Genomic DNA, 22036 nt, shown 5'->3' with positions numbered 1-22036 from the left:
CTGTGGTACTGGAGGCACTGAATTTGTCAAAGGAATTATGAAATCAGAAAGTTACCGAGGCATTTTAGAGCAAAATGTGTTACCAAGTGTAAGAAAACTAGGTTTGAGGTGAAGGTCTTGGGTCTTTCAGCAGGACAATGACCCAAAGCTCACATCCAGCAGTACAAAATAATGTCTGAAAAGGAAAAATTGGCCAGCATCGAATCCTGACCTAAATCCCATTGAAAACCTTTGGAGAGAGCAGGAATTAGTCATTGTGGAAAGACTTAAAAGAGCTTGAAGGTGTAGCAGTGGAAGAGTGGCAGAAACCACCAACAGACAGGTGCAAGACGCTTCTAATAGATGACAAGTAAGGTTTATAAGCTGTCATTGATGCCAAAGGTTCTGCAACCAAATATAAGTGAAGGGTACCATTAATTGTGTCTGGGGTACATTTTGTGTTTGTTTTATTTCACTATTATAATGTAATATATTACTTTATTATTATTGTAATATATTAATATAAATCCAGGAATCATCACCATTTGTTTTCTGTACAATGAATATAATGAAATGGCAATGCAGTAATGGCTGGCATGGCTTTGTGACTGTTCTTTGTCTGCTTCAAATGTTCAGTGTGATGACAGATGGTGACAGTTGTTATAGACCAGCAATGCTAAGGGATTGCATAATTCTGGGCTTTCATGGTTAAGGACTCTGAGTATTGGCTGAAGACATGAGACATTCCTACTCTTGTATTTTCTGATGGCACTTATGAGTTGTGAAAGACTGTGGCGTCTTTGAGTCGTACCGAGCCAGAGTCCACTTTAGTAATTAGAGGGCTTTCAATAAGTTTACGATTTTACAATTTTTGTTTTAACAAACGGTGTCGGCTCAGATATATGATCAATGATAGGGGGAGAAAATCACTGGCTTCAATCAAGAAAACAAAATTTTTGGCAAAAGGATTACAGACCTTTATATTTTAATTTAGGCACAAAGCTGAGAGGACAGACAACAAATCAGATTACAGAGCAACATGAAGAGACAAGGCTGTCAACATTTATTCACTCATTCCCATGTGCATACAGAATTTTCACCACAAAGATAGCATATGGTGATGATTGTGTATTTGTTTTGTAAGGATACATCAACAAGTCAAACACTGCATTTCCATGCTTGGTAGACACAGGCATGCCTGTCAAAAACAGAAGGGACAGTACTCCTGCACCTTGTGGCAGAACCACATATAAATTCTCATTGAAATATATCTGGTCATTAATTATTAGCAGTACAATAAAAAAGGTCATCATTAACCATTAGCCAGTACACTAATGTCTCAGATGTATCTGAGAAGTATTCCTCCTGTACTTTTACCCATCTGTTAGTGAGAAAAGCACAAAGACTATCAATTCTCACCATTCAACTAAGAAATCGTCCATATGTCTCTTATTGATGCTGTAAGACCGTGATCTCTTGAACCCTGTATAACATACAGTATATCTTTTTTCTATAAATGTCACACAAGCCTTCTGTTTCCAATCATATTTATGCAGCACTTTAGCATCTACTGTTCCACTCAAATTGTGCAACCTTGGAGTCCTGATTCATTTAAAGGAACTGCCTCTCTTTTCCTCAATAAAGAGAGGCATCAGCATCTTTCAGCTGGTCTGCAGGGCTCATTTAAAGGGCCTAGGGCACAAGATGCCTTATTTCTCCACAGGCTATGCTTCCTGCTGATAATTATCCTACAGGCTTTGCACAACAATCCAACATGTTCTGCTCAACAGTGAGCCGCCTTTGGATTCTCTCCAGCTGTAATCCATGATTCTTGTGTCTTTAGGGGATTATATGGGGGTGTTTCAGTATCTGACTGCAGGAGTTGCTGGTGTAGAGGATGTATTAAGAGGGGCTGTGGACAAGAGTAGATGAGATTAGTCACATCTACATCACTGTTATCCTCAGTAGCCGAGAGAAAAATAGACTAACATTAGAAAAAACACGGCACGGTGACTCTGGCCATTTCAGCTTTGTTTATTGTAGAGCGACAGGTAAATCTATTGAAGTAATACAGTGTGCTCATATCCCAGTGTTTTTATCCGACAGTGGATGCAGAATGTCAGGGGGCTGATGAAATGGTGTTGATTTGTTATCTTATGCTAATGTTCTGTGTAATTTATTGTTTTTGGCATGCACTGTTTTGCACATTTACGTGGCTTGGCAGCAAATCTCTGTCATTGGGCAAATGTTACTTCTTTTATTTGCCCCCAAAAATTAGAGTTTATGTTTCTTATCTTCACTCCTCTGAAGTTTTATGGTAGCGTGTGCCAATTACTGTATGTTATGCAGGTCTGTCATGCTTACAGAATTTTGTTTTGAATTGTCTGTTTCATGGCTGAGTTTTGCTTCATGACTTTTGATACTTACACCTACAGCAGGAAGGGTCAGTCTTGTAAAGTCATTTGACTTGACTTTGACTTTTGACTTTTACCCCCCTTGTAGATTTGTACCCATAATGTCGCAGTTTTTACCTAAGATATCTGAACCCTGTACCACCTCACCCATATTCAGGGGCTTCACTGGCAGATCTTTAATAAAGAGTGAGCCTCCTGGAGTGTTAGTTATGTTTTAGAAAGGAGGGATTGGAGGTTTGAGGGTGTTGTAACAAACAGCCGTCTCTCTCCTTGCTCTCAGTGGGAGCTAAGCAGTGTGATGGATTAGGCATGAGGAGTGTCCGCTGGTTTAATGGCAGGTCCAAGGCAGCCTGAGGAGATGGTTTTAATCATATTTGCCTCCTCATTACCCTCCTGTCTGCTGCCTTAGTGCTGCGCTGGGATATCAGTGGTAACTCCCCCCATACAAAAACAACACACCATCACATACTATACATGAGGAACACTCCATATGAACTGATTCCATTTCAGAGTGCTTTATGTTTACAGATACATACTGACTGGCAGCCATACTAAGAAAAGCAGTGTAAATGCTGAATTCCCTTGATAAATTTCAGGAGGAATTCTGTGTAAATGGTGGTAAATTATGTAAAAGTGTTAATAACTCCACCCATGAACTCTCTGGTGGTATTGCTTATGTACCAATTACTATTGCGTTGTCCAAACTGTGATCTAGAGCCATGTTATAATCCATGACATTAACTAAAAATGTTAGATCTGTTGAATCACCAAGATGGTTGGATTGCACACAAAAAAAAAACATCTTTGTGTCTTACAGTATTTAAGGAACAAGAGTTTGGCTTTGAGGAGCAGTGGCTTTTCCAATATAAGCAGAGTAGTGACCTTGACGACAGTGTGTTGGGGATAGACAGCTGGTTCTTATCTCCAAGGAGACCTGCTGGAAGTCTGTTGTGTGACAGTGATGCTTATCATTCATTTAGCCATGACCTCATCCTCCTTCACTAACATCTCAACAAATGCAGTCTCACAGCATCTAAACCCTGAAGGAGGGGAAGGAAGACTCGTCAGTCTGTGTTTCTATATTTTTTCTTCGCACTTTAATCACACTACTAATCCTTTAACTGCATGTAATTCACAAACAAGTAAAGCTCGATGGCTTGAGTTTGATTTATTTTTGTTTTTAGTTTTTTCTCCTTTTGTCTTGTCTTGGGTGTTTAAAGCAGCTCAGGACTTGGGTGGTGCTTTGCTGTTGGGACTAATCAAAGAGTGTTTGTGGTTGTGTTCAGGTTTGGGGGAAAGGGGATTTAGCTATAGCAGCAGCACCTGAGTAAAATGAATGGCTCTTGCAGACCTTACTTCGCTTGTATCTCAGTCATCATTTGGACTTACTTTATGTCCCACAAAATGTGTTCATTCTCTCTATTATCTTATCTTTTTGTATTTTCAGGGAGTGCATCATTCCCCCATGTCTTTATTTTTTATTGAAACGTCTCCCTGCTTTATGCCGTGAGCAATGTGAGTGGGCTAATTGCATTTCCAGCAACCTTGTTAATGACAATGTTGTAATGGCTTCCAGCTATTATTGAATTGACTTTCAACACTGCCATTTTAGTTTACACAACTGCCATTTGCTTAAAAGCTTTGCCTGTATACTTCTGGACAAGCTGGCAGGGTTTAATATGTGCATGTGATAACAGGTTTAATGCTGTGAATAAAATGAGTTCCCGGAAGACTCCATGAGGGCAGATTTTTCAAGTGTGTTTTGGCTTTGTTTCTGTGCATATTATTTTATGAAGTGTGTGCAGTGTGTGTCACTGTTGTTCTACATTAGGAATTGTATATACTTATGTTATGATTTAGAACGATTTTCAGGACCAAAAGTAGCACTCAGAAAAGGGACTTCTCAGTAGTTCAAAGGAGGTGTTGACTGTAGCTTTGTAGTGGTGAAGGTTTGGGAAGAGGAGCTGGGACAGGCAGCTGAGCAGGACACTGAGCCAGGGCAGACAGTGGGGCTGGTCCTTATGCTGGACTGCAGACAAGATAGTGAGCAGGGTGAGGCAGGAAGACAAGCAGAGGTGAACCTGAGGCAAAAGCAGACAAAAGTTATGCTAGCTTTAAAAAAACACCACAAGGGAAATCCGGCATGAAAAACTAGACGTTGGCTAAAGCGTTGTACCACGTAGACAAACTGAACCATCTGGCGATGACTGGAGTGAAGAGCTGGGGTTCAAATACTGTATGTGCTTGTTGAGTTGATGAGATGATCAGATGGAGATGCGCAGGTGGACTGATAGGAGAAGGAACCAGATAGCCACACTCAGACACACACACACACACACACACACACACACACACACACAGACACAGACACACACACACACAGACCAAAAAATGGACAAACAAAAAATACAGGAAGGGAAGCAAAATAACAAAAACACCAGGAATGAGAGAGACACAGCCAATACCGTAACTACATAAGGGGATGATAACATAAAAGAAAAATCCCAAAGGTCCATTAGAAGTTGTTCATGCTTATTTCTTCACACCCTATATGTGAGATTTACATCAGTGACTTTTCCTTAACATATCTCAACCATGAACTGTAGCAAATATTGTTTACCTCTTACAAGTATAATTTATTTGTGATAGTTGATATTTAATTTATATTTTAATATTTAATGTATAATTCTGATGCTGAAAGTGGATTTGTTGGCGTTTTTTTTATTTGTTTATGTCCAGTAGTTCACATTAAAATAAATGTAAATGATCTCACATGAACCTCACTTACAGCAACTCCACCATACTTGAATTAGTTCCATCTCTGACTGAGTGCACAATATAAACATGCATACACAAGTACTGACTCAAAACAACTTGTATCACCAAATGCAGGACTAAAGTTCAATGCAATAAACCATGAAAAGGAGCGGGGAGCAAACTGAAGTAATGACTACTTTTTTCACTGTGACTTCTCCAAGACAAATCTGAGATCATTCTAAAAGACATGGTTCATGTTCTCACCTCTCTCCTTGCTGTTCCTCATTCTCTGTTTCCTTCAGTTACTGATGAATAGAAAAGCACTCTTACTATTCATACGTGCACAGTAGAAATAAATCTTCATTTCACCTTTTCACTTCAGATGAGCACAGATTGAGCAGAGATTCAGAAAAGATATGTTATCTTTTGATATACTGCTGAACTTTGAAATGTGCATTAAAAAAAAGAAACATAAAACCTTCAAGGCTATCAATGTATTATTTTGTTTATACTGGCTATGAGTGTTTTATGTGTTAATTTATTAGTATTCACTTTGGGTATGTCACATAAACAGGCATGTGCATTTTTGTAAGCAAGAATATTTGTGTGTGTGTGTGTCCACACGTGTGTTTTTATGACGATATATGATTCCTTATGGTGTTAAGTTTGTTTGTGTGTGTGTGTGTGTGTGTGTGTGTGTTTGTGATTGACAGTGGTGCCTGTTGGGTGTGACAGTGAGACAGAGTGTGCTGATCCCTCGGCTGGCCCTGCATCACTTCATTTCTCCTCACTTCACTCTCTTCATCTTCAACTCTGTATTTATCTCACTCTTCATTCCACCGGGCATATATGTCTTAGTTTTCTTAACTCCCTGTCTTTTTATTGTCCTCCAAGTGTTTTATTGCTATTAGCCATCCCACCATCTCAGTGTAATCCCTCTCCCTCATTCCTTGTCACCATGGGAGTGCTACAGTTCTCCCTGCAGAGGACAGCAGAGAGAGCGGATAGTCATTATGGAACAGCTGTGGTAGGATAGTTTTTCCCTCCTCAGCCTCACACAGTGGCGTTGCACCTGAGTAAGGATAGATAAAGAGAATAAGAAAGAGAAACGTTTGATTGTCAGAGCCAAAAGAAAAACACCAGGAGGCCCACCATTTTTCTAAGATCACAAAATGTAGCATTTGAGCTTCACCGGGACTCATTCACTTGATGTGTTGTTGTCGAGCTGTTGTCTGATTGGCTCACTCTTTCCAACTGACTAACCATTCTTTCCACACGCCGGGCGATTTAAGGCTTCGCTGATACGATGATGGGCCTCAGGTGTGTCCAGGTCTAAAGTGGGATTTATTCTTCTGCATCAGGGTGTTTCAGAGGCTCCTGGAGGTTCTGTCAGATCGAATGTGCATCTCCAAAAAAATACAATTATGCTACAAAAGGTACCACATATCCTGCATGTTTTCAGTACTGGTGGAAAAAGTGTTGATTGTGATAACAAAGCCATCATGCAGCAAAATGAGGGATGGCTCGGTGATTTAGTCTTTTTTAGTAATGTTAGAAATAGCTCTTGTCATCCCGTAAAGTAAAACCATTTGTAATGAGAACTTTTTTCTCAATCACAAAGTGAGGAACAGAATATAAATGTAATTACTTTGGCAAAAAATGACTACACACCAATTCTCCTGTGTAATACATATTTGTATTTTCTTCCAGTTCAAACTTTCCCTCTGTCACTCTACCATATAAAACAAAGTGAGTGAAATAATTTAAGCACATTTTTTCAGGTGTAATAAATGCACAATATAACCTCATAATACATGACACATCCATCTAGTGTTGCAGTAGTGATGTGGCCATCATCATGTTAAATCCTGTGCTGAACCATGAATAAATTCCTACACTGGAAGTTCAGTGCAATGTGTTGACAGAAAAGACTAAATCTGGCATCGATAGGCTGCAGCACTGGAGTGGACAGTGTCGTACTTCAGCCACCTCATCCTCCTCAAGCTTTAGGAGCTGTTTGCAGCTCTGAATTAGACATTCAGGTAGCAGCCACTGTAGCTTCTTTGTTGGCCCTTGGGCTGTTGTGTGTGGCTGTTTTTTATGATCTGCTACAGTGCCTCCAAAAGTGCTTTATAAAAACTCTGTCAATATGCTAGCTAAAAGTATTAACTGCACTTTGTATGTGTGTGGAAATGTCTTGCTGGACTTCACACACTGTCAGACAGTGCATTATTGTCTACTATTTTTGGACTTGAAGGAAGCATGTCTACAGACTTTCTATTTGCTTTATGTTTCTCAGTGTGTAGAAAATGAACAAAAATAGTAGTAATAGTAATGATGCAGCTCTGTAGAAAAAAATAAATAAATCTTAGAGATTTATGTGCTTGAGTCTGCACTATTCCTCATGATCCCACCATATGTTTGTAACAATACAGGTGCTTTTGATTCAATTTTGATTCAGTTTTAACAATAACAGCAAACATAACATTATGATTTTTTAAATTTTCAGTTTGAATTCATTCCGTCTGAAGTGATGCACCAATAACACTGAAAATAAATGTCTTAAACGCTTAAAAGTTGCCAGAAAACAAAATATACACAAATAAATAAATGTATGAATAAATTGTTTATTTACAGTGGAAAGACCTTGTGTGGAAGGACAAGCAGCTTTTAGCACACCAGTGTTTTTTTCTTTTTTTTCTTTTTAACAGACAACAATGAATTGGATTGGATTGAAAAGAATTTTCATTTATAGGTTTTCATTAGGTAGTTATTCAATGTTAAACATTAATTATAATTTTAAATGTAGTTTCTCAGTGAATAGGTCAATGGCAGCCACAGTGTTTTACGATTCTGCATTTTATCCAAGGCGCAAAAACAGAAGAGCTCAGTGTTACGCAATGGCACTTAATGTTATAAGTTTAATCAAATAAATTAAATTAAATGAATTGGAATACAAATTTTAGATTTAGATGTGTCTTGAAAGAAAGGGAGGAATGCAGTGAGATTAGCAATGACATATTCTGCTCTTAATGTCACTTCACTTGTCCATTTTACTAAAGTGCATTTGCTTTTTTGCAATATGCGTTCACAATGAATCTTCCCGGAAAATGTTAATTGCCTGTTGTTCTGACAGACTAAAAGCATTGACCTTTACACCTTACTTATATGTCATTAATTTAGCTTTTTGTCGTATATTTAGAGTAACAACAATAGTATATATAATAGAGAGTGTTCATGTTTAGCATTATAGGTAAGTCTAAAAGTGTGCTCTGACTGAGTGAATCAGATAGAGATACACAGTCTAGCCTGAGGTATATGTAAATCTTTGTCTCATGCGCAGACCTGGTCTTCATTATTAAGGTTTTATAGAGAAGTGCACCAAGGGTGAAAATAGGAACATTTGTTATGAATATTTGTGTGTGTGGGTGTATGAAATAGTAAGCAATAAACAGTTATTAAAGAATGCAATGATTCACCAAAACATTGTCTGAAAGCTATTTTGTTTTACAGAGATTATTGCGTTGGATATTACTTTGTGGTATAATTTATTGCAACATAAGCCTCCTAAAATGTAGATTACAAGATACTGAAATAATATGCTACAGCTGTTAAACCTTCAAAAAGTCAAGTTCAGTTTGAGACTAACTGCCTACTGTACCCTTTTCTAGTTTTTCATTCTTTCAGTGTCTGACTTCAGAGCATCTATTGTGGTAACAGCATCTGGTTTTACCTTTTATCTAAATAAGTGTTTTAAATCTCAGTATTTCTTTTATCCTGTCCTTCCTTTGAGAAAAAAAAAAATCACTAAAAACTTTTAAAAATAAATAGGAACGAGATGAAAGTAATGTGTGTAAAAGACCATCATACATTTCTGATCATAATTTGCTGCCACTGATTAGGTGTTTTTGATTTCACAGTAACAAAAATAAATGAAAACATTTATTTGTTGCTGCCGTTGTTGTTTTGATGTTGAAGCTTCCTGTCAGTATGTGTTGTGTGTGTGTGTGTGTGTGTGTGTGTGTGTGTGTGTGTGTGTGTGTGTGTGTGTGTGTGTGTGTGTGTGTGTGTGTGTGTGTGTGTGTGTGTGTGTGTGTGTGTGTGTGTGTGTGTTTGTGCTGATTATGAAATGCGTCAATATTTTATTTCTTTCGGGATATTAAGCAGCATTTTAAGAGATTGTCACCTGCAAAGTATCTTGTTATTAAGAAGAGTGGGCACTCTTCATCACTTTTTCACACAAACAATATCTTTGATAGAGGACATGCAGTTAAATTTATGAAAACCGTGGACTGGATGAGGGTTTAGGCAGTCGAGATGATACAGGAGTATTAGCGGGAGGGTTTTATACCTACATTATGTTAAGTGGGCACTCTTAACTATTGTGTCTTTTTGAATACTGTAATCAGACAAGCCAAAGCTTAGCTGCTCATCATGGTTGATTCATAGGGATAAAGAGGATCCAACAACACAAATTGTGGGAATATAATAACTTGTTTTTTTGTAGTGTAACATAATCACACATTAGGTTATTGGCCTATGTAAAATTGGTTGACTGACAGACAAGTGAGGACGCCACAGTGACTGTTCATATGAACTGTTTCCTTTTATTCTTGTAATCATCTACTTCTCCTTCCCTCCGTCTCCTCTTTCATTTTCTCAATCCAAGATACTGTGTATCATTTGCATTGAAGTGTATAACATACAAAACATGAATCCTTAATTTTTTGCTCTGAAGATTTCTGCTTTTCCTCAAAAAATATTACATGAGCTACCTGCCGAGACTGAACTTCATGTAGAGAGGAAACAATGGGACAATTTGATGAAGAGAAAGTCATCAAGAAAATAGACATGAAATAAAGATAGGTCAAGGGTACGATAAGGAGAAAAAGAAAAGAAAAACGGGGGACAGAAGAGTAAAAGAGAAATCTTTTGTGGACAGCTGTAGGAGAGGTTAAAAAGGGAGATGGTGAGGAGGAAGGAGTGTCTCATCCAGTGTCTGATCTGTGGGTGGCAGCGATGACTGATGGAGAAGCACTCTAACTGAAGGTCATATCCGAAGCCCTGCCATTTTAGACTGCCACCGTCGCCGGGGAAAGGATAAATAAAGCTCAGATTGTCGTGTTTATTCACCCCACTTTCTTTGTGGCTTTGTCGATGGAAGAGGGAGAGACGGACAGATGAGGCAGGTTGGAGAAAATGGAAGATAGGAATACCAATAAATGATTCAGAGTTGTCTAAGTAGGATTTCTGTTATCGTTTTATTTTATTTTTTTACAAAAGACGTTCTCATTCTGACATCCTCAGATTAATATTCAATTTTAATAAGAAAGACTTGATCCTCCTTGTGATGTGTTATACAACACTATTGATGCTTCAAATTGCTGATTTTCTAAATGCATTCCTGTTATTCAGAGATTTGACTTTCCTCCAGACACCGCTACAATAGGGACAGTGAGTGATGGGAATGAAAGGATAGCTTTGCAAATCCAGCTAAGTAGGATTTTGGTTATCACTGTGATTTATTTTTTACAAGAGAGAAGAGACAATGGTAGTTACATAACCATTCGTCATTTGTCATCAAATCATGTAAGTACAACCCAAATAGGGTAAAATAAATTCCTGGAGGAAAATAAACTACAGCAGACAACATGATTCTGAGTTTGCTTTGCCCAGATTGTCGCAAGGCTTAAGGACAGCAGTCTGTCACTGCTCCAGTGTCCCTGCAGTCTGGCTGGGACACAGAGCTATTCGTCTGGCGCTGGAACCAGAGCTAGAGCCGGCAGTTCAGACGGGGTTGTTTCCCCCAGGCGGGGCAGAATGCTCACGGCCAGATGACCTCGCTGCCCAGCCTCTAATATCTGATCAAGAACCATCTGCTGAGGCTGCCAGAGCCCACACGCTCCCCATACCCCTGACCTCTCCAAGGAAAGCCCAATGGGAAATCAAGCTGTTAGTGGACTATTAGGATGATTCTGATCACCATTTGAAAAGAAATACAGCACAATAAAATGATGTTATCATCGCGGGGATCTCACTTTTGCTGCTATGTGAATTCATGATGAGGCATGGTCCTGCGCACTCAGTCTTGCTCCCTCCCTGTGGTTTCGTGTCACCCTCTCGCCTTCATGTTGAGAACATGATCTGCCATTTTCACAGGTCTTTATCTCCACTTCCCCCAAAGAAGCAGTTTTGGGCATCTTTTAAATCAAAATACTATCAATTTATTTTATTTCTCTAGTCAGTAATTTTCATCCTTTTTTGCTCCTGCTGACAGATATAAATTCAGCACTTGGGCACACAATGATGCAATTAGCATAGATTGTTTTTTTTTTTGCAAAGAAAGGTTTTTGTGAAATTCAGGCCTAGTGGTGAAATGCTCTTCATTATTATCTAGCAGCGTTTACGCTATGTGACACTGACAAGATGCTTTATGAGTTGACATGTATTGATTCATATGAGAATAAGCATGTATCACAGAAAGTACGTAGAAGATGTCAAGTGCAGTTCACATGAAGTTTTAATGGCCTGTGCAAACAGTTTCTGTTCCTAGTGTGTGTCACGCAGCACCATTCGCCAGGCCTTGATAACAGTTGGTTAATGGGTAATGTGCCACACAAGAGTGATGCTGCACTTTCTGTTTTCATTTTGTTGCTGTAGTGCAGTAATTAATCCAGCTGAACCCTTTGTGCTCACAAAATAAATGCTTTCCATTTTCATTAATAGACAACTCATTAGTACATAATGAGCAAGAAGGCAGCACTCCCCGCTCTCCCTATGCAGTACATAGCAGATGAGCATGCACTACACTCAGCTAATTAAAACCCAGGATTGTGTTCTGTCTCCTTGTTTTCTTCTCTGGAAAGGGCACAGGCATGTGCTTTTAAAATATTAGGTTCATGAATCATGGTATGTTAAAGTACCCATATTGTAGAAAGTGAGATTTTCCATGTCTTTTTTTTTATTTTTTATTATTAAGCAGATCTAGGTGCTACATAAATACTGTCTAAGTATCAAAATACTCAATCCACAGAGAAATGCACACAGCCTGTGTTCAGAAACCGTGCATTAAAACAAGCTGTCAGGACTAGAGTCATTTTGTGATGTCACAACAAAACAGTCACTGCCCTCACAGCCCACCTGGCCCTCCCAGACCCAACTTTCTTTTTTGTTGTTTTAACTTTGGCAACAACAACACCGAGTGGTCATTCTGTCACCAAGCTAGCAAGCTACAAGACAGAAAAATGTTGAGGAAATGCTGCACAATCTTTGGATGTCATGGAACCAGAGTCTGACACAAACTAAAACCACATTGAGATGGTATTTGGTACTAAACACCACAAAAATATATTTTTATATACATCAAAACTAGAGGAGGAAAAAATCAATTCCAATAAGCAAAGTCACGCACAGTCTATTTCTATATGCCAGTGTACTTTCCTGTCATTTACATTTTTGAGTATAAATTGAAGCTGTCATCTTGACTTTATGTTGGAGCTTCCTGCTTCATGTTTCCTTCAATCACCTCTTGGTAGAATAACTGTGGTGGTGATCCACTGTGGACTTTTGCATTGTTGTTTCCCCAGAAGTACAAGTTGGCACGCACTCTTGGAGCAATGTTTGGTTTAGGGTGTTAAAGCAGTAAACATATGATTTCTATCTGTATCTCTATCTGTATGTATGAGTCATATGATTTTTTTTAGCTGAGATGAGATTGTCCTCGTAGAATCATTAACATCTGCATCAACTGACTGGTTTCACACAGCATGGTCTTTAGCTCAAAGCTTTAACTGTTGAGCTTTCACTGTCTACAAGTGAGTGTGATTAAGAGATAAACAGCTACTGTGTTGGAATTTATCCTAATTACATTATAGTGAAGATATATCAATAGTGGTAAATCATCTGAAGACAGCTGCATTTGTTTCCATCGCAGTCTGCACACTTTACTGCACACTGCCTGTACACAGCTCATATGCAGATACATACAGTATATGAATGTACTTACATTTCTGTGCATGCACAGATGGAGTCATGCAAGAAATATATATTCCTGCATACACATTGCAACCCTTTCCAGTGATTATATCGTTTCTCATTGTCTTGAAGTGATGATTAGCTGTAGGAATTCCTCACTTCATGATTGGGATAAAATCGAACCCAATTTCTGTGTGTAATTAAAACTATTCCCAGAGAGTACTGCTGGAAGGCCACAACTTTAAGAGGTCAGTAGAAGACAGGTTTCCAATAGCAGTCTAATTCAATCAGTCTGGGATTTATACTGTATGTAAAGGATCAGTGGTGATTCTTTATCACTCACATACTAGCATACATTTACAGTACGAGAGAGCCACCATGGATCTACAGTATCACCTGTGAGCCTGGCTACTCATCATCTGTAATGGACCATGTGTATTACAGGATGTCAGTGACTGCTGTGAGTTAATTTTATCTAACAACGTCTCTTAAACCTTCTATTGGTGTGATTTTTTTAAATGCAAATCATCAACTACTTTTGTTCTATGTATCTTTTGTGTGCTGAGTTTAATGACCCGAGAGCATTTGAGGACCTCTGAAATCCAACTGTGCAACTTAAGAGATGCAGAGCAGCAATCAGAAGATGAACTTTTCTTTCCCTGAATTCCCAAACAGAGAATTTCTTACAGTTTTAAGAATGCATCTACCCCTTAGAAACAGCTGCTCTACAGCATTTGTGTGGCAAATTTATCCAGCTGTCCTCGCAATGAGGGTCCCATGGGGCAAGTGTAACACGGTGTTTGTAACAGTAAACAATGTTCAAAATATGGGAAAGACTTTTGAGAAAGATGAGCGTAAAAAGAGGAAAGCAGGGTGAAATCTTAAGAAATTTTTCACCTTCAGCTGAGTGATACTATTTTTGGAGCTACTCTTATCACTGCTAATGATAGTGGTCACTATCATCATTAACTTAAGTTAAATGTTTATGGCTCCAATGTAGTGTGGTGCAGGTGTGCAAATTCTTCATTTAGACATGCAGTAAGGTTGGAAAAAAGCAGCTCATTGGTGACAAAGAGAGAAAGCTTTCTCCACCAAGTTGGATCTTGCCTTGTGTATAATCTTCTATATTTTGATGTTCACATGTGACAGATGGTACAAATTGTGCCAAGCTGCAAAAAAAAAAGTGCTGACAACTAAAAATGACAATCATCTATGGTACAAAGTGTTTGTCAACTTGTACAACACAGCATGTTTTGCACAGTTTGGCGACGTTTGTGTTATTTGTCATGTGAGAGCATTAGAGTATAAAAACCCAACTTCAGCTCCATAGAGAATCATTTTTCTTTTCTCCTCTGTCAAGTGAATGGGTCTCGTCAAAATTACTGTAGACAAAAAAAAAAACCTGTCCATCCTCTGGATAGATAAAGTGCAGAACACCCTTATTGTTTAATTTTCAAAAATTACAGTGAAAAGAGATGGTGACATAAAAGCTGTAATGGTTCCTTCAACTAGCCAGTCGTTACCTCTGCTGCCTCCTGTTCTTCATATGTGAATTTTCTTCTGCTGTGGCAGGCTGACGTGGCAAAGCAGAAAGAGGATGTTTGGCAACCACACCAGGGAAAATAAAGGAGGAGCTTATTTTACCGGTGTCTGAATACCCCTGAATTATATGACACATGTTCACCACTGAACAAAGGTTTTAAAAACAGGGCCTGAAGCGACCGAAGCTGGGTTCTTTGTATGGGCAAAGAAAGTGTTTATTTTATTGGTCGCCTGTCTTTAGCTAGTGCTGTAAATTTGCCAACATAAACCATCTTGGTGGTGCTGCTCCCCAATTGATGTGTGCCACATGGATAGTGTTGAACCCTATTATCTCTAAGCTACACATCCCACATCACAGGGCAGAAGGCTTAGTGGTTACTTCCCATTGTGTGCAAGCATCATTAATGATTCTTTCTTTTATTTATGATCCCTTTATGGATCCAGGATTTTGGTATAAACCCATTTTCTCTGGATGTCAGTCAGTAGGGCCTCACTTCATACAATTCAAGCACAGAAACTTCCCTATCTGCTTTAAAGGGAATACAGTAAATGTAGCCTGTCATTTTATGTAATTTCAAGCTGACAGTTTTTCATGTCATAATGTTTATTAGCTTTATTGTGTATTGGATCAAAACGTCATCAAATACAAGATGAATGATATATACTGTATGTTATCATGAATATTCTGTCACCATTCCTGATTATTACACTATTGGGATCTCTAAAATGCGGTGTGTTCTATGTTTGCCTTTTGACTGGTTTCCTTTCAAACCACAGAAATAACATTCATTACGGTCTGATGTAAAAAGGCACATGTTTACATAAATAATAAGGAAATAAGGAATTGTCTTGTGCCAGTCTTCCTCTCCATTGCTTTTCTCCCCTACCACTTTCTTTCCTCCTCTATGACAGTGAAAGGCTGCATTTCTGAACTGTAAAGCAACGCAGCTGGGAGATTTTTATTTGGTCATTTTTTGAATGCATTTCCAAAATGTAGCCTTTAGTGTCCTTGGGCATGCTTTTGGGCAGCCATAACTTTACTCAGCTTGCATACATTCCTTTAGAGCGGGAAAGCTGTATTGACATATGGCCTGTTTTACATAGTACTCAAACCCACAGGAGCACTGCTGTGGGAGCATAGGCACATCAAAACGCCACTCACATATTCACTGCAAATTAGTCTCCAAATCCACATAAGCCAATGATAGCTGGGAAGGAATGCAATAATCAATGACGGTGGTTTTCTTTACCTCCCTAAACCGCAGAGTTATTTATGTGTGCTGACACCAATCAGCATGATATCTTTGCTCTGACCCAGCAAGTTGTAGAGGGGAGAGAAGTGCTTCCTTTTGATTATTTATTATCACCAAGCTGGTGTGTGTTCATTATTTATCATTATTAAAATTTTGGTAATAGAGAGCATGTTATTACACTGTCTTCAAAATTCTCCCCTACCCCATCAGAGTGCACATAGAGAAAGTGGCTCACAGAGAAGCACCCTGCTGTTTACAGGTAGCTGTGCATAGGGGCAATTAATTAAGCCATCATTTAAATTATGCCTTGTTATATTAAATTTAAATCAAAGTTAAGTTATTTTGTCTCCAGCTTTTTGTTGAGGGATCTCAAGGTCTCTTCGGGAAAGCTTCACCTTCTCATTGTTTATCCACAGTACTGTGTTCAACTCATTAAGTTACACTGATAACTCAACAGCAGATTTGTTTCTCTTCCCCCATTATTGTAATGTCGTCATCATCTTAGGTAGATGTTGAAAATAAATTGAAATTTTGAATGGACAAATCAGGTATGTTAGTCACCACAGACAAAGAAGGTAGTGACTTATCTCTCCTTTTCTCTGTTTTCTGAAAAATGTTTCATAATCTTTGGAAAATGATGGTCTACTTAGAAAAGTTAGCTGTGACATTTTTTAACACAGCCTGCTTGTACTACTAGCACTTGCCAGAACATTTTTGTTTGACATACTGTAGTCTTTCTTTTACATAACAAATGACAAAAAAGTAGGATAGGGGCCAGTGGTTATGACATGTTGGATAATATTTTATTGGCTATGTGGCTACCCTGAGAGTTTTAACAGTGGTGAGAGTTTGTAAGCCTTTGGGGTGAAAAGGAAATGGACCAAGGATTTTCTTTTAGTGATAAGGTTGACTGCACTGGGCTGTGAGAGTGCTTCACTAACTAATTATTTGAAGCCTCCTCTCAGATTAGGGTAGACATGCAGAGCTTATGGACAGTCGCATAGCAGACAATCAGACCATGTAATAACCAGAGGGCCAATGTTTGCTCAAATCCACTGTAACACCTCACAAAACAAAAGTGTGTAAAGCCCTAATGCTCAGTCCAATCCCACGCCACACTGCCTTGATAAACACCGATGCCACCCCCACAATGGACGCTGTCTTTACTCTGGCAATTAGGCAGAGCTTTGGATTATCACTTCCTCAGCCCAGTACACCACAAATCCATCCGGATTCAATTATTCCCCTCCCATGTCTGTGGCCAGTTGGGCTTTTTGGGCAACTGGCCAGTAGAGAAATGTTCTAAAGGATTTGAACTGCTGAAAGTTATAAAAAAGAGTATTTTGTCTTTGTTTCTTATTTATTCTTTAGTCACTGCGAGTTTGACATGTCTATTAAATAAAAATGAAGCCTTGGGAGCTTACAAAAACTGTCCTGGTTAATATTTTATAGGAACAATAAGCTAAATTTACTGTATTTTTCTCCTTCACTAACACATGTCCTTCCTTTTGGGTTTTGTGTAAATGTTCTGTGTTGTATAAAAAGCGTGTTGCAGTACATCCTTTCCTCCAAGCAGCCCATGTTTTGATCCATGCCTTGTGGGCCGGGAGTGTCTCTTGTGGGCTCTGAGTAAGAACCTAAAATGCTTAAGGAAAGGATTTGATTTGCTCTGTCTTGCTGCACCTCAGTGGCATTATTTGTACTTATTAGAAAGCTCACTCAAGGTAAATTGTGTAAGAGATCAAGGATTTGCAGGGGTCTGGAGACTCTCATCCTTCTACTAGAGGCCTCTCTTCGATGTGTTTACTCAGATGCTTTTTTTTTTTTCATCCGCCCAGTCCCCCTTTATGGATTGGAGAAAAGCTGCTATGCGTGTTTGTGGGTATTGCGTAGTGCATGTACTGTATGTTTCCCCTTGTGTGTTTGCATATTTAGGCACAGCTAAACGTGAATGAGTGTGGCAAAGTGGATATTCTTTGCAAGGCTAAGATGAGAGACCCCCCCCGATTCTGTACCACCCAACCACCCCCTTACCCCTCAACCCTGTCATCTCCTGCGTTTTAAGTGTCTGCTATGCAGCAGCCTGTCAACTCCTAACACATTCTTCTGTGTGTCTCCTCTCTTTTATCTACAGATACCACACTATCATCACAAAAAGGTAAGACAGCCCTCAATCAGTCACCTGTGGATCCCCTTGCATTTTCAGATGGGTGGCATGTAGGTGTTTGGTTCTGTGTGTCTGTGCGGATTCTCAGTTTTTGCTAATGAGATGAATAACATTTCCTGGTGTTGTTGATGCTGATTTGAAATTGAGTCATGCAGTGTTTCCGTCACAGAACAATCTGTTTGATTACAAAGTCAATCACTCACACCTACTGATACCTAGACTAAATTATGCTGCAATTCCGCAATGATAGACAGCCCACAGTCTGTGTTTATGCACTGCTTTCTGTAAGTCTTATGTTCAGACTAATCAAAGTTCTGTTTAGACTCCTCCACACTTTCATGTGTGTGTTAATGTGAGGTTGGGGGAGGTGATTGTTTTTGCATAGTGGATCTTCGGGGAGAGGCGGGATGTGTAGCGAGGGGAGGTGTGTGTAGGAATGTACCTGTAGGCTGTTTTGATTTTGTAAGATGATGAGGCCAGACAGTCAAACTGTCTAAACAGCTCCAGGGGTCTTGTTCTGAGTGGCAGCCTGCAGGTGTTGCACCAAGCAGTCCCGTCTCTCTCCTCCTCATAGTGAAGATACAGTAATGGCAGAGGGTGTGTCACGCTCTGTGATTGCAAAGCATAGAAGACAATCACTCAGGAGAACTCCCCGCTGATTTTGTTGAAACTTTCTTTGACTCCCTGCTGTGCTTTTAAGAACTTGGGTTTTGTTTCGCACGAGCTCATACCAGAGCAGAACAGAACGCAGGTGAAAATATTTTCATTGTCACCTGGGTCTGATATAATGTGCACAACATGTATATTTGAAATACCTAAACAGCAGGAGTGTGTCTTTGGGAACATGGTGACATTTTTCACCTTCCAAGGCTCCAGATCTGTTCAAGCCGCTTGCAGATACAGTGCAAGAGGCATTGACAGACTACATCTGTGTGACAGGTTACACTTAGTATGCCCTCACTCACACACATACACACCGTTGTGAGGGCTATGTATGTGATGACTATTCGGTGTGTGATGCTGTCAGATGGGCCTATAAAGGTAAGTGATGTCGGTTGCCCAAGCCTCGCTCGCTGATGAATGTTGAAGGGGAGCAGAGGCTGGCTCGCCGTACATCATCCCTCCACAGCCGCACTTGCATACATTTCTGAACGAGAGGGAGACAAATAAGGCCACGCAACCCTGGCGGTGAATGAATGTTCACCTTTGTTAGCCTGTGTGTGTGTCCACGTCTGTCTCGGACTTGTGCGCTTGTATGTCTTTCTTTTCTTCCCGTGCAACATGTCCAGTTATAATCCGTTTAGTCAGAAGCATCAACAGAAACATTCAATGTCTCTTGGTCCCACACATTGAGAGTGTCATGGAGAAAAATAGCCTGCTGTATTTATTCATACACTGTGAGTTATAGATGGCTATGCAGCTATGACAGAGCCATTGGTACTGAAGAGGCATGGGGCCTTGAGGCAAAGATAATGTACATAAACCATGTGTTTGTGTCTGAACATCTCCTAGAAGACTGGACATACAAGTTTTTGTATGTGTGAGTGTGTGCTTGAGCATGAAAGATGGAGAAAGCAGGACATGTGTGTGCACTGGCAATGCCAACAACCCACAGTCTCATTCCATCAATATTCAACATGAAAGAGGGTCTTACACCTGCTTAAAGAGAAGAATGTAACAGTATACAGTATGTGTTAGACTGAAGGATAGCATGTAGTATTTAGGTCCAAGGAGTATTCAGACTGTGGCTGAATAACCTTTATTGTTGTTCCTTGCCAATATCATGATTAATACAGAACCTCATTATAATGTGACCTTATTCTTTACTTCTTTACTTCTGTGGAACATCCCCACTATCTGCCCCCCTGCCATGACATCCTTTATCCAACGCTTCTCCACCCCCTTAACACTCTTCCTCCCTCTCCTCTGCCAAATGAAGTATATTTATGGCACCTGTGCTGGAAAAACAGTCTCTAGGAGACGTCCCTCTAATTTCATTTTCAAAATGCCAGCAATAAATTTATCAAATGGGCTGAATCGAATTGGAGTCACACGCAGTGCCATCCGTCATGGGCTGTCCCTCAGGGGCCTGTGGGCGTACTTAAGCCAGCCAAAAACCTCTGCTGGCAGGAGAAAAAGACTGAGTGAGAGGGGAGTGGGGCTCCTGGTAGGAGGGAAACCAGATGATTGTACTGGAGAAATATGCTGAGAACAAAGATGTATGTGCATATCTTTATGTACTTAGATGCATATGCACAAGCATGGATTTGATTGTGCATGAGTGTGGATGCATATGTGTGCACAGAGGTCAATGCTAATTCTTCAACACACCGAAGCCTCACGCTGGAGTCTCAGTTAAGCACTTTGGCTGTCGATGTGCTAGCGTAATAATTGATTAATTGCAACACAAGTTAATTGATTGTTTTGCTCATTTTTGCATTTGTAAATCCCTCACAGTTCAAACACCACTTTGAGCTTTATCCCCTCCCCTGCCTCTGAAAACGCCAGGTTCACACGCTCTGTGCCCTAATGTTCCCCTCCCATTTCTTACTTCCTCATCCTCTGTACCTGACTTTGGCACCTTTGCCTCTCTCTTTAAATGCCTTTGTCCCTGCTTCCCTTTTGTTTCACCCGTCTTTCCCTCTGCCTATCTTCCCTTCTCCTTTCAGCATTTATCACTGTGCAGGTTAAGCCAGGCGTGAGTGAGGGTAAAGCAGCTTAGTACTAACAGGGCTAATGAAGTCAGGCCCTGTATTCCTCTGACGGGGATCAGTGGCGCTACTTTGTGAAGCCTGTCAGCATTTAATGATTAGATGAAACATTCAGACACACGCTACGAGAAGACAGGCACACTGATATGTGCTAATACTCAACCGTGGTCTCTCTTAGGCAGATCCACAAACACTTATGCATGTGCACGTATTCGCTACACAGGCACATACAGGACTTACGTCCACTCCCACCTCTCCCACTTTGCAAAGGCGTTGATTTATGACTCAAACATGGCATCAAGGGGTATACCCAGCAAAGTGATTGGAAAGAAAAACGAATGACTGAGAGATTGAGAGACGAGCAATCTGGCTATCGATTCCGGCTATGTGCAGGAAGGTGGAGAAAAAAGTAAGCTGCATGAGAGAGATTTACCCCTCGCCTTGATGAGCAGATTGTAAACAACTCTACACACGCTATTCATGATGCATGCTGTGATCCATGATTTTTCACTGCTTCTCATTTCTGCTAAAAAAGCATGATAGATGATCAGTGAAAAGGCCAACATCTCAAAACCTTTTTGAACATTTCAAGATTCATCTCTGATTCATTCTAAATCCTATTAGATTAAGTTCTCTCTGCGCCCACGCATGGCAGCTTAATGTGAGCTTGTGCTGGAGTGTGTGTTGTTAGTATGTCAGTAAGTGTGTGAGTGTCAAAGTGGGAGGGTGTTTGTTTAAATGCTAAAACTGAGAAACGGAGTGACAGAGGCAATGGCTGGGTCAACAAGCTGCCTGTTTGTCAGAGTGAAAGGGTGCCTACGAGGGCTTGGCTGCTTTTTGCCCCATTAGCCACACGTGCTAATTTACCTGTCAACTTGCATCCACACAAGGACATTACTCTCATCTCAACTTCTCTTTCTGTCTCTCTCTTTCTCCAGCCCCTTCCTGTCTAAATTTTTACATTTCCAGACCTTTCCCTCATTACATTTTCTTCAACATCTTCCTTCCACTGCTAAATTGGAGCCAGATTCTGTCCTCACACCAGTAATTTCTCTCACTTTTGAAAGTACCTCCAGTTGAGGAGTCTTAAGACACAGAATTTGAATTAAATGTATGTGCATTTCTGCCAATGTGTGGCTGCTGCTCCCAGCCTCTCATGCAACTTTTGGTTTGGAAAGCCCCTTCAAAAGTACTTTGGGAAACCACTTGAAAGTACAGTTTTACAAGGAAGCACTTTCT

The 22036-nt window shown here is 39.9% G+C and overlaps 1 protein-coding gene across 1 annotated transcript in view; it reads left to right on the top strand.

Moving 5' to 3' along the window:
* Window positions 1-22036, top strand: part of LOC130174831 (cadherin-4-like) — a 233496-nt gene that overhangs the window by 86636 nt on the left and 124824 nt on the right. The window contains exon 3 of the mRNA XM_056385049.1: window positions 18054-18077. Within this exon, the coding sequence (XP_056241024.1) occupies window positions 18054-18077 (24 nt within the window). The remainder of the gene's footprint in view (window positions 1-18053; window positions 18078-22036) is intronic.

Source organism: Seriola aureovittata, chromosome 9 (assembly GCF_021018895.1).
Source record: "Seriola aureovittata isolate HTS-2021-v1 ecotype China chromosome 9, ASM2101889v1, whole genome shotgun sequence".
Classification (NCBI taxonomy): Eukaryota; Metazoa; Chordata; class Actinopteri; order Carangiformes; family Carangidae; genus Seriola; species Seriola aureovittata.
This window is presented reverse-complemented; position numbering and strand designations above follow the sequence as displayed.